The sequence below is a fragment of the Psittacula echo genome (genome assembly GCF_963264785.1).
Source record: "Psittacula echo genome assembly, chromosome: 6".
NCBI classification, from domain to species: domain Eukaryota; kingdom Metazoa; phylum Chordata; class Aves; order Psittaciformes; family Psittacidae; genus Psittacula; species Psittacula echo.
Window position 1 is genome coordinate 34,256,926 of NC_137743.1, and position 12,868 is coordinate 34,269,793.

At 41.3% G+C, this 12,868-nt stretch overlaps 1 protein-coding gene across 1 annotated transcript in view; it reads right to left on the reverse strand.

The window, feature by feature from the left end:
* Positions 1–4,884, reverse strand: part of TMEM163 (transmembrane protein 163) — a gene marked incomplete at both ends in the record, with an annotated part of 101,042 nt that extends 96,158 nt beyond the window's left edge. Inside the window, 1 exon segment of the mRNA XM_080621662.1 lies at positions 4,728–4,884. Within this exon segment, the coding sequence (XP_080477788.1) occupies positions 4,728–4,884 (157 nt within the window).
* Positions 4,885–12,868: the final 7,984 nt, after the last annotated feature.

A 12,868-nucleotide genomic window follows, 5' to 3' on the forward strand; every position in this document is an offset into this window, starting at 1 on the left:
ACTGCAGATATTGAGCATCAAAGTAGAAAGTGGCATACTTTAGAACCAAAGCTATTAAAGCTGAAAAAAACCTCTTGAAGCATAACATCCTTCATGTGAAGCATAACATCCTCATCTAAAACTAACTGAAGAACCAATTCTGCCCTTATTACAATCTGTTGAACACAAGTGAATGGGATGGCTTTCTCTCATTTTTGATGATTTCAATTTGTGGAAGTTTTTTTCCACTCATCTTAAACCACAGAGAAGAATTCAGGTTAAAAATAAAGAAAATACAACATTGTTTGGTTTTCATTCTCTCATCTAGGTCTTAAGCCACTTTTAAAATGCATCCAGAATTTAACAGAGTTGCTCTCTGTATATCCCATGCAGATTCTTTTGTGTTTAATATATTCATCTAATTTAAAACATAGATTCTTTTTCATCAGCAAGTTCCAGCTCAAATCTGCTTAACTGAAGAGAACACCTGATGGCTTTTAACTTTCTTAATGAATTACTTCAGAAAACGTGGGTGATCCCTCCACTTTTCAGAGGCACTTGTCTGCACTGAATGCATTGAACTGGGGCACAGGTTTAATAGAACCTTTCAGCAGCTGGTATAAGGTGTCAGAGAAAGGGTTGAGAAGAGGGTCTCTGGCAGACTCAGCAGCAGATTAAAACACAGCTGAAGCTGTTACCATCCTTACCTTCCCCAAGTTTTCTGTCTGAGGGCTGTTGCCACTTTCAAGGAAGGGACACCCGATCTAGTTATTGGTATAATTCTGAACCTACAACATGTTTAACCAAGGTCATTAATGTTAATAGATATGAATTTCAACTGACTGCAATACACTGGCTGAAAAGTGCAATGGTTTTGGAAGCAATACAGTAGGGAATTAGACATCTCTGCCTCAGGGACAGCAATGTATCAGCAGAGGGGCAGGCATCCAGGCGTGGTAACAATTCAAACCACAGGATTTTATTCTGCCACTGATTTTGATCCTAGCATAATTGGTGGGATTCACACTGACTTGGAAAGATTCTTGATGCTTTTTTCACCTCAAATACAATAAAGCAGAGAAAGTTTCTTTATGACTGATCAGAAAGCTTCTGTGGGAATTTCATGCTTATACTGTGTTTTTAGAAAAATTCAAGTATTACCTCACTTGTGCTACACATTCCCCTCCTTATGAATAGAAAGAGAATTTGCAAACTTGCATGCACTAGGCCCTATATTGAAGTAATGTTTGTTTCTTATTATGTGTGTTCTCTGCCTATTTAGGGCATGAAAACTACCAGATGACAATTCTGAAAGGTTTGAATCTTTTACTACTGCACAGCTATTTCTCACATAGCCCACTTTCATTTGCGTGAATATTTTTTTCTCTCTACCCAATGTCTGGCCTAAATTCTGCTACTACACATAACGATGCAAAGCTTAATTGCTGTCTGATATGAGGTAATTAACAATACATCTTGAAATATAGGAGATACTTCTACTCATATAAGCATAGAGAATACGCAGCTTACATTTTGTGTCCTCACCCCTCTTGCCCCCTCCCCAAACCAAGAATTTTAAATTACAGTTCAAATCTTGTTGGAATGTAAAACAAAGTAGGTATTCTTAGTCAATTTTGATTCTCAATATTTCAAATCTCAAATAAACACACACCAGAATGACAGACATCCTCACCTGTTTCTTTCTTTAAAGAAATCCTGTAATTCACAGCTACAGTTCACTATTATCCTGGAAGTTCAACATACACAGTTGACACTTATAAAACAAATAATATCCTAATTAATTCGGGAAATGAATAATAAGTCCCACAGCTAGTGAAGCACTGCTGATTACTATTCACATGTCAAGCACGTGTCCAGTATGACACAGACCACAATCCTTATAAAACTGAACCACTTCTGATGTGTGTGTTTCTCTCTCAAAATGGCTGGCATATTCTAGCTGTCAGAGATGTGATCCCTTCCTTCCTAGAATAATTCAAATAATTTTTCTGTAATTCCAATTTTCACCCCTGAGAAAGACCATATTATTCTTACGAGTGTCCTAGCGGACGGCACGCAAAAACACAAACTCATTAACATGACTACCAAGCCCATAGCATGAAAATTATTTAGAAGCAACAACAGCTCATTAATTTACACACAACAACACAATTCACAAGGTAAATCTCCATATTTTTTCCACTGACCGTAAGAAAACAAGTTCTAAGCATCCACAGGAGGCTGAAAGATAATCTGTCAGTATGACCTGTGTCGCTACAAAAATAAAAAGGTAGTATTTACTGATAAAATTTTTCCACCCTGAAATTAACAAACTGAGAAATTTTACTGCCATTAATTTATTTAACACATAGATATCCTTAAGGTAAAGAAAAGATGATGAGCCTGTTAAAGCCACTGGATTTTTACTTTATCTTTCAATACCTTCACATATTAGCAGATTTTCTTTCCATAAAAAAAATCAGAAGGAGAAAAAACCTGCCTAACAGTTGCAGAACACAAGCTTGGCATATTTGTGAAGTGATTCTAGGATATTCTTTACCATATGCTGACTTACCAGAAGTACTTTTCTATTTGGCTAAGGGATCATTTTAAAATGTCAAGTTATAATTTGTGAAAGGATAAGGCTAACAGAAAAACTGTTCACCTAAGATGTTAATTTAAGGACCCCATCCACAAAATTATCACTGGTTTTGAATCTGACTCTTAAAAAGCAAATATCTTTAACCCAAAATTTAGGGTTATTTTTTATTTTTAGCAAACATGGAAGTATCACCTCTATAATTGAATCTGCTATGATTCATTGGAAAGGATCATAAGGAAAAGTACAATCTAAAAGGCCAGACTGTAATAATTTCAACAGGGACAACCTGCAAAAAGCATACCAGATTTTCCCTTACAATGACTGGGAATTATCCTAGTAGGTGGAATCGGTGACTATAGGAAAGGCTAAAAGAAAGCTACTGCAAGGGCCATAGAAATAACACAAAGTCAGAGAAGGAAATAGAGTCAGTAGCTTTAGCGTCAATTCCCTCCTAGAAAGAGATATAAGATTAGGTATGACAGAAAAAAAAACACATATGGTTTTTTTTGTAACATTTTTAGGTATGACAGAAAGTCTCCTTTCCAAATTACCCTTAATACCTTATGGGCCAGCTTTCATCTTTAGCTCTGCTATACTGAGCACAAATTACAAATTTCTGTAGTCAGACTCCCATGTTTGAACCATAATCAAAATTCCTGATTCCCATTATTTAAACAGAATTGAAGCCTCGAATTGCCCTCAGTCATAATGTCTGTCCTCTGCCATTGACAGTGACAACGAGGCTATCCCCGGAGAAAGGGCTGTCCCCAGCCCAGGCATGACTGAAAGCTGTCAGGGAAGACGGTGACTGCTCTTCCCCTTTACTTCTCTACTTCATGTCTAGGATCTGTGAGCAGGCACAAGCATTTGGAAAACCAGGGAAAGAAAAGGAAATACAGAGATTATATAGAATGGGATGAAAACCAAGAACACAGACTCAGGGATGCTGAAAGAAAAAAACAAAAAGAAAGAAAAGGCAACAGAGAGACTAAGCAAAGCCTATATGTGAAATAAAAAAATGGAGACAAATTATGTGGAAGAGGAGCCTGGAGGTGTTGTGGAGGACAAGGCAATGGGGAGAGTTAAAATGGCAGCTGTCTTTATGGGCAGCAGGTGAGTACCTCACATGCTATTAACAAATATCTGAAATAGCTGGGCTTCACATTAAAGAGTATAACGGTTTGGAAGCGGGCAGCTTTCTATCCCTGGCCAGATATTTAGGCAAATAATAAATAAATAAATAAATAAAAAACCCACGAGTTATGTGGAAGTGCATTACACTGTAGTGGAAGGGATACAAGGAGTAAGGTAAGCACCCTTACTTCGCTACGCAGCCTGGCTGCAGCGGCCACATTAACACCCCGTTATACCCCAGCTCGCGAGGTGGCTGCCACCGGCAAATAACCTCAGAGGCGAACGGACCTCCAGCGCTGCCTGACGCTGGCGGGCACTGCCTGTGCCTGCCCCTTCCCGGAGTCCCCTAGGCCCCCGCCTCTGCCTGCGCCCTCGGCCCAAACTCTCCCCTCGCAGGTGGGGCGGGAGCGGCGCCATGTGCGACCGCCCGCCGGCCGGTACCCGCTCCCCGCCAGGCAGCCAAGTTTTCGGGCGAGGTGGGAGCTGCCACGAATAGAGTTTATAAAAATACTGTAAAGCTACCGTGGGGTGGCTTCTCTCGCACCAGAGCTAAAAAAGGGGAAAATCTTTGAGGGCGGCGAGGGAGGGGATGTTAAGCGAGCGCTCGTTACGGGCTGAGGGAGAGGCGGCCGGGTGGGTGCCGAGGCGGCGGCAGGTCAGGGCGAGAGCGGGGCCTGCAGGCCCTCACGATGCGGGGGGTGCTGGGGTCGAGGGGAACAGCAAAGGAGTCTGGAGGAGACCGGGGCGTTGAGGAGCGGCGGGCGGCTGCGAGCGCAGAGCGGCTGCCTGGAGCAGTTAGGAGGGCAGGAGCCGGTGTGCAGCTGCCAGGGCTGAGGGAGAGGGGGCAAAACGGGCTGCTGTGGCGGAACGGGGAGGAGGGTACGCGTCTAGGAGAGCGAGGCGCCAGGGTTCTGAGGAGAGGGTTGAAGGAAAAGCTGTCGGGTGTTGGGCGTCTCGGGTCGGAGGGGAGGTAACGCCACGGAGGGCAGCGTGCAGGAAGGCAGGTGCTCACCTCTGTCCTCTAGCCCCTCACTAAACTGCCCGCTGTCCCCGATCCGCAGCTGCTCCTGCTGGTGCTGCTCCCTGGGGGGCACTAGCGGGCTGGCCCCGGGGGGCTGCACGATGGCGGGGTCCGGAGTGGTGTCTAGAGAGGCAGCGGACGGCTCCATGTTTTGCGGGGCGGCGGACAGCGGCTGGCGACTGTGGCAGCGAAGCGAGGAGCGAGCGGAGCACCCAGCCCGGGTGCGAGCCCGGGGAGAGGAGGAGACTCCGGCTCACAGCATCAGAGAGACGAGGACAGGCAGCAAACAAACTCCTCCGGCTGCTCTCCGCCAGCCGCCTCATCACTAACCTCAGCGGCGGCGGCGGAGGGAGGGCAGGTGGGAGAGCGGTGCCGCCTCCCCGCACTGCCCGTCCCCTCCCCGCCCCAGGGAGCGCCTCGGGCGCCGCTCTCGACGCGAGGCTCTGCAGTGGGGCGGGGGCCGGGCGGCAGTTTGTCCCCGTGTGGGGCGGCGTGCGAGGGGACGGTGTGGCGGGAGAGGTGGCAGGAAGGGCTCTGGTGAAGTGATCTCAGGGGCTTCTCGTCCTCGAGAGCCCGCAGTCACCTGCGAAAGGAGCGGCAGGACCTTGGGCTTTAAGGTACATACCGGAGTCGGCCGAGGGAGCAGGAGGCCTGTCAGCCTTCCTTCCCTATGGCGGGCTTTGCCTTCCTCCTCTCCCTCCTCCCCGCACCAAGTCCCTCAGAGGGAAGAGTTGTCCAGTGACTGTCTAAACATGGAGCCCCAGCGCAGCAAAGTGAAAAGCAAATGCTGCTCCTAAGGACTGTGGGTGCTGGCACTGTGGGACAAGGCCCTGTCAGCCTCGCCTGCCCGCACACAGGTAAAGACCCAGGGCTCCTCTTTGCTGCGGGATTTGCTTGTTTTCCATTCACTGTAGCCTTTTTTCAGGATCAGAGCTGAACTGCCATACATATGCACCTGAGAATCCCCAGCACTGACCTTTTGTTATGCTGACAGTTGGGTTTAGCTTAAAAAATGGCCTAGAACATACAGCCATCTCACGCTGAAGCATGGGATTAGAGCTGCAGACATGCTGATGTTCAGGGCTTTTCTTGATTTGCTCACCTGCTGCTCCTAGGGCTGCAGAAGAGTGCAGGGAAGCAATTAAAACGTTAGGAGAACAGAATGTGGAAAAAAAATGAATAATTTTACAGATAGATCTGTGCTAGAGCTGCTTTCTTCTTCTCCGCTGGTTTCTAATGACTAGAGAGGTGCAAATAAACAAAAGCATTTTCTGTGCTAGCACAGTCTCCCATTTGCTTGTTTACTAGCATGCAAATAAATTTTATTCTGACTTGAGTCTAGGAAAATAACAGAAGACAATTAAATTTTGCAGCCCAGCTCCTCAGCTGGTATGTATGGATATAATCCCCATTTAACTTATATGAAGATTGTGTTCCATTTCTCTTTTGAGAAACTGGCAAATCTGGGGAGTATGGATATGCCAGGAGGAAATTAATATTTATGCTAGCATATAAACTGTCAGAATCTTGCTGATGTCAGCCTTAAAAGTTTTTCAATATTTTAGTAATGCCTATTTGGGAATGATTAGTGAAACATTACTACCAAAATGTTAATTTATGCTTCTTAATGTTGTATGGTAATCTTCAAAATCTTTTAGCTGTATTTTAAGGCATTAACTATTTGAAAAAGTAGATATAAGTAAACGTTGATGTAAGTGACATAAAATATCAGTTTAGAAGCTGATTTGCATTCTCTCAACTTTGTGGAATGGAGATGCTGTTGTGGTGTGAGGGACTGGTATTTTCTCTTTACCTAATCCAATGATTTCTTTGAGTATAGTCTGCCATACCTACTATATGAAATGGTTTTGAAGTCTTCATGCCTCTCACCTAAATTTCATCTTCACCCTTAGCCTACCCTGCTGAATGATCCCAGAGCTCTTGCTCTTCTGGTTGGATTTGCATTAGTATGAGTACAAGCAACACCAAAAATATTTTGTTTTTCCCTCATGAAATGGATAGTAAATTACAAAGTGCCTATTTGATGTTAACGTCAAAAGAGGTTCTTATGTGCGTAAACTAACACAAGTGAGTTCTTTTGAGAATTCACTTGGGGTTTGGGAGTTTCGGCTGAGTTAAGGAGGGGTTGGAAACTAGTAACGCCGTAAAAAAGATATGGTTATTTTCTTTATGGGCTGTTTATTAAGCTCTTGTGAACTTGAACCTACAAGATATGAGAAAAGATCTGTACGTGTATGCATGCGAGAGACAAGTAAAAAGTAGCAAATACTTTTTGTTGCTTGCCATAAGTAATAGATTGCCATGTCTATGACATAAAATGTGTTTGTAAAGTGAAAACCCTTAAATAAGTAGAACCAGTTTTGTAACCTGGTCAGAGACAAGGATTGGGGCCAAATCACTTTTCAAGATCAAGCAGGGATACAGGAAGCTTTGGTGAATCAGTTTAGGATGCAGAGTGCATCCAGTACAAGCCATGAACAGTCCCTCGAAACTGCTGCAAAAGGCAGAATGCTCCTGAATGCAATTATTGCAAGTTCTTTCCTCTTCTAGGGAAACAAGTCTGTACCCAGTCCATTCCAGAAGGAGCTTTATTATTCCTTGCATAATTGAAAAATTGACTAGTGACTCTTAATGGACACTACCTCCTTTCTGTAACTCTCTCTACGCTATTGTGTATTCTTAAAACTTTCAGAAATCAACCCAAGAGTAAAGTGCCTGGAGAGTCCTAATTCCTTTCTTTAAAAGGAGGTGGTGAAAGGGGTAGGTTTGCAAATGATTTGGAAGAAAACAGCAGCTAGGAACATCAAACCACAAGTTTTAAACTTTAATATGTTCCTTTTTCTTTCTTTTAGTTGTTCTCAATTGCTATTCTTACATAAAACTGCGTCTGGCAAGGGCTGCAGCTGTGTCTATTTGTATAAATGCTATAGTGTTCAGTCTATAGTAAAGAATATGAGGCTTGCAAAGAGCATTATAGTTTCTTTAAATGACTCTTCAGTTCTTTCAAACATGTCCTCATGTGAGAAGGGATATACTCTGCATTTAGCAAATACAAATTCAAAACATTAAGCAGATCCACAATGAAGGGCCTTTCAGACCCGACCATTATTCATATAAGCTAGCTACTAAAAGCAGAAAGACTGCCATGTCATAGCAGCTGGAAGCTGCTTTCCAGCATCACCGCTTATTTCTCATGACATGTCTTTAACTCATAGAATCATAGAATAGTTAGGGTTGGAAAGGACCTTAAGATCATCTAGTTCCAACCCTCCTGCCACAGATAGGGACACCTCACACTAAACCATGTCACCCAAGGCTTCGTCCAACCTGGCCTTGAACACCGCCAGGGATGGAGCATTCACAGTTTCCCTGGGCAACCCTCTCTAGTGCCAAACTCAAAGCATATGACTTTGGATAAGGATACAGGGCTAGGGTTTTAAAGACATGGATCCTGTTTTCCAGCCCTGTTGGACTTCTTGTGTAGGAAGCCTGCAGACAAAGTCAATGAAAAGAAAAAGGCCTGACCCTAATAGCTATATTACTGTATGATTCTATTTCTTGGCCCCTCAAAATCCTCTTTGTCGGATATGAATAAGGACAATTTGAAATGCATTTAAGAAAAAAAAGAAAAAGAGCCACATCTCTGCATTCAGCCTAAATAGACTGATGCCATCCCATACTCTGGCTGCTGCAAGATTAATACACACTTGCAGAACTTTGTTCTTAGTTGGAACTGCCTGTAATTTCCATAATATTTTGGCTTCCAGGGAGAGGTGATTCCAGAAAGGATGGAGGTCTCTTGCACCACAGCAACCAGCAACAACAAAGAGAGCTTACCTTGTTTTTCTTCAGCTGTATTTTCTGTGGTATCATTTAGCTGTGGTTATTTGTGGTGGTTCTTTTCTCTCTCTTTTTTTTTTTTTTTTTTTTTGTGCTCTTCCTCCTTCCTTCTATTGAATAAATGAAAAATATTAATCAGATTTGAGATTCTTCCTCCAGGCCACCCTAACTCTCAGCAAAGTCAGAGAAAGAACTTCAATTACATTTGATGAAAATTCGATTAGGTCCATAATTTTATTCTTTTCCAAAGGCAGACATTTTCCTGAGGTCATAAGCAATATCTGGGCAGTATGTTGGCCTACTTTGCTAAGTTACAGTCCCTTTGTTTCACTTAAATATTATTCCCATTTATTCACCCTCAGCACCCATTATGGAATGGCAAAGAGTAGTATGTTGCAAAAAGTAAGAAAGTATATGGTGCATCATGTAGGGTGAAACTAGAGCCAGTGGGTGACAGTGGCAAAACAGGTTCTGGTCCATCAGTGAGGAAGTGGTCACTGTATGAAAGTAGAACATTGCTTGTTCCTCTTCAATTTATGTGGAATAGAAATAAATCCATTTTAATTGTAAGCAGGTTTGGATATGTTGGCATTAGATGTTCATTTGTCATTCTAAATATGAGAGCTGCTTCTATTCTGGACTTTCTGGTTTTCCTTTTCAGCACTACTGACTGGAATGTTTTCACTTGAATTAGCAGAACACAGTGGTGTATTCAGAGGCTCCTGATGCTTGATTTCATTGATGTTAACTAGTCAATGTTTCTTATTGACCATCATCATAAGTGCAGCACTTAATTTAAGAGCAGTGTTGCATATTTGGAAAGAGTTGATCAGCTGGCCCAGTGATTATTTTTTAGTATGTTTAGAGGCGCAACAGCAAGATAATGATACTGTCACCAGTCACACAAAACTGCCTTTTTCTGTCAACAAAATGCTATATTTGTCTCTGGCACTGTATTGCAGTATCAGGGAGTGCTAGTGTAAGCTGGCATGTTTATTAGTTTGGCCCATCAGATGTCTCATGCCTGACATTCAGAAGAAAATGCTCACTTCTATGTATGCCTTTCATGGAACTACAGAAGGAGGTAATGGCATCCCCATTCAGTTTTACAGGAGACACATCCAAAACAAAACCAAGTACCAATCCAATTCTAAATGGATAGTCAGCGATCAGTCATGTAAAGGTCATCACTATAGATAATCTTCAGTGTTACTCCTCTAGGACCAAAGTCTGAGATTGATTCAGAATGTTATTTTGAAAAAAGAATATGATAATTCAGTATCTTTTCCTTCAGGCTATGAAAAAGTGCCTGTAATATGATTCCCAGAGAATACAGCATGAGATGACCTTGTTAAGTAATTGATGACACCTCAAATAAGGACCTACTCTTCCTCTATATGATGTTGTTCTAGAATCATATTTGCAAAGAATACCAAACCTGGTAAGAGCCACAAGCATTAATAAACTCCATTGTGACAACAAAGGAGGAGTAAAATCGTAGAATGCAAAATATGTAATTTTAAAGTGAGGAGAGGATCTTGAAAAAGATTCTTCACAGTGAGCACTTTCCATCTTGAAAGTATTTTAAAGGCTGGTTTTGTTTCCCATATTTACATGACAATTTTAACCCAAAAAGTTTACCCACAAAAACAACTTACTAGTTTGTTCAAAGAAGTATTATGCAGTCATGCAAGACTACACGCCCCTATTCCAAACAATGTTATTTCTTCATATCACTGAAGACATTTTGTTTCCAGTTTTTATGTAACTGAGTAAAACTGACTTGACAGTGGCTTTATTTCATTGCTAATATTCATGAGTATTGAAAAGGAATGGAAGGGAAAATGAACTGAATTTTAAGGAGGTAGCAACCTGTTAAGTAATAATTTTTCTCCTTTTCCTTTTTTTTTTTTCCCTGCTTCCTGTGTTACATGGAGAGATCTTTCTTTCAGTGAGAGACTAACCATAGCCTAAAAGATGACATAAGCATAAGCAGCTGAGATTTCATTTGTGCGTCAAAGAAAAGAAAGAAAGCTAGGCAATTCCTAGGAAGCAAAAGTCAGTATCATTTTATAATAAACCTATCTTATTACTTACAATTACTTGATGATAATTCCTATCCAAAAGCTTATTAACGGCCAGACACTTCCAGTGTATTTGCATAACTTCATGTTTTCTCCTGTATCTTTGCAGAATTTATACACAATTTTCCATTAAGTTTACATGATTAACTATGAGATGATGTGAACTACAGAAATCACAAAACTACTACTAATTATTATTATTATTATTATTATTTACCCATTGGGTCAGTTTTCCTTTTGCCAAGCCAATGACCATTCCTCCTGATGTGCCTGTCTACCAAGGCTTTTTCCCACATGTCAGACCTAAGTTTCGTTAAGAAGGCTGTATGCCATAGTAGACACATCTTTGTTTCCTAGTCAGGTTAGACTCATGCATTTATGAAATATTTATAGTTTATACATTTAACCTTATGCATTAAAAAAAATTTTAAGTCATAATCCCTACCTTGATGGTAAGGATTTAATGAGAAAAAGAACTAGTTTCATTTACTTATGGGATTTGCCTGTGTCAGAAAACAGATCTAATAGATTTTATGGGGAATTTCATCTATTTTCTCTTCCAGTATTTTAAATTGTAATTTATGATTTGGGTTCATATCTTATTCCTTGGTAATTAGTGTCAACAGCAGAAGAGTAATTTCTTTTTTTTTTTTTCTTGCTGTATTTGATCTTTTATCAAAAGACCAGGTAGCAGTATTTGAGGGACTGACTTTTCTGCTAATCTGTTCCAGTAAGATTTATATTGCTTCTACTCTACTGGTAACTAAGTACTCCACAGCTCACTTTTCCTGTGAGTTGTTTGATAATATTTGTGATGTTTTGAATACCTAATCCATATCGTTTAATGAGTTGGAAAAGAGTATCTTATCGTTTTCTTATACCAAGTGAATTGTCACTAGGGTTCTGCACATTCCAACTTGAGTATTTAGCTAAGATGATTATAGGAAGTGTTTGAAAAAAAAAGAACGATAGCCCCAGCCAAAATGAATATTTTGCAAAACATGTTCTCCATAATCAGGAAACTATGCATATTTTATTACGTGCCAGTTGGATTTTTTTTTTTTTTTAACATCTGCTCAAGCGTATGTTTGACACTTTAAATCATTTAACCCTTCTAGGTTTTGATGGACATGAACTCTCAAGTACCTAGTTGAATCTGTTAACCTCTTAATGTTCTTTGATTGGTTGGTTTTGTTTCTGCTTTTTTTTTTTTTTTTTTCTGGAGAAAGTAGAATTAGTTTCCTGAGTTCTGGCATGCAGTTGAGTTTCAATACTTCATTTTAATGGAAGATGCTGTAGGTAAAATGATTAAATTCTTCAGATACTAATTTTTGAGAAAGGCAAAAATAACATCATCATACAGCAGCCTTAATAGGTGTTTGCATCCCTTATTCTCATGATGTATTAATTGTTTCTCATCCTCTTTGGTAAAAAATTTCATTGGGCAGTGGGAAAAATACAGAGACAGGGACAGTCTCTTTTGTAATTTTAAGAGCATTCTTGTAAGAAGGAATGGAAGTCATTTTTCTTGTGGAATTCAAACACAAAAGTTTGTACTGCATTGCAGCCAAGCCTTTCTCTGTGTGCAGCAGTAGCAAAGGCAGCAGATCTCTGTTTGATCTAACATGATGAAACACGCTGTATTGCCATTTTTCTATCCATAGTGAATACTATTTGATCTGAATGTCCTGGGTTCAGCAGCAGCAGTCAGTTTTTCTTCTTCTTAGTAGCTGGTGCAGCGCTGTGGTTTTGACTTTCGGCCTGGGAAAAATATTGATAACGCTGATGTTTTCAGTTACTGGTCAGAATGTTTATCCTGACCAAGGACTTTGTGAGTCTCATGCTCTGCCAGGGAGGAGGAGAAGCCGGGAGGAAGCAGGGACAGGACACCTGACCCAAACTAGCCAAAGAGGTATTCCATACCATAGCACGTCATGCCCAGGATGTAGAACTGAGAGTGCCCGGAAGGGCTGGATGACTGCGGGGTGGGGGCGAGGTACCAGTTGGTGAGCGGTTGTATTCTCTTCCTTGTTATTTCCTTTATCATTATTACTATTAGTGGTAGCAGTAGTGATTTGTGTTATACCTTAGTTATTAAACTGTTCTTATCTCAACCCATGGGAGCTGCATTCTTTTGATTCTCCTCCCCGTCCCTCCAGGAGCGGAGGGAAGAAAGGTGGGGGGGGA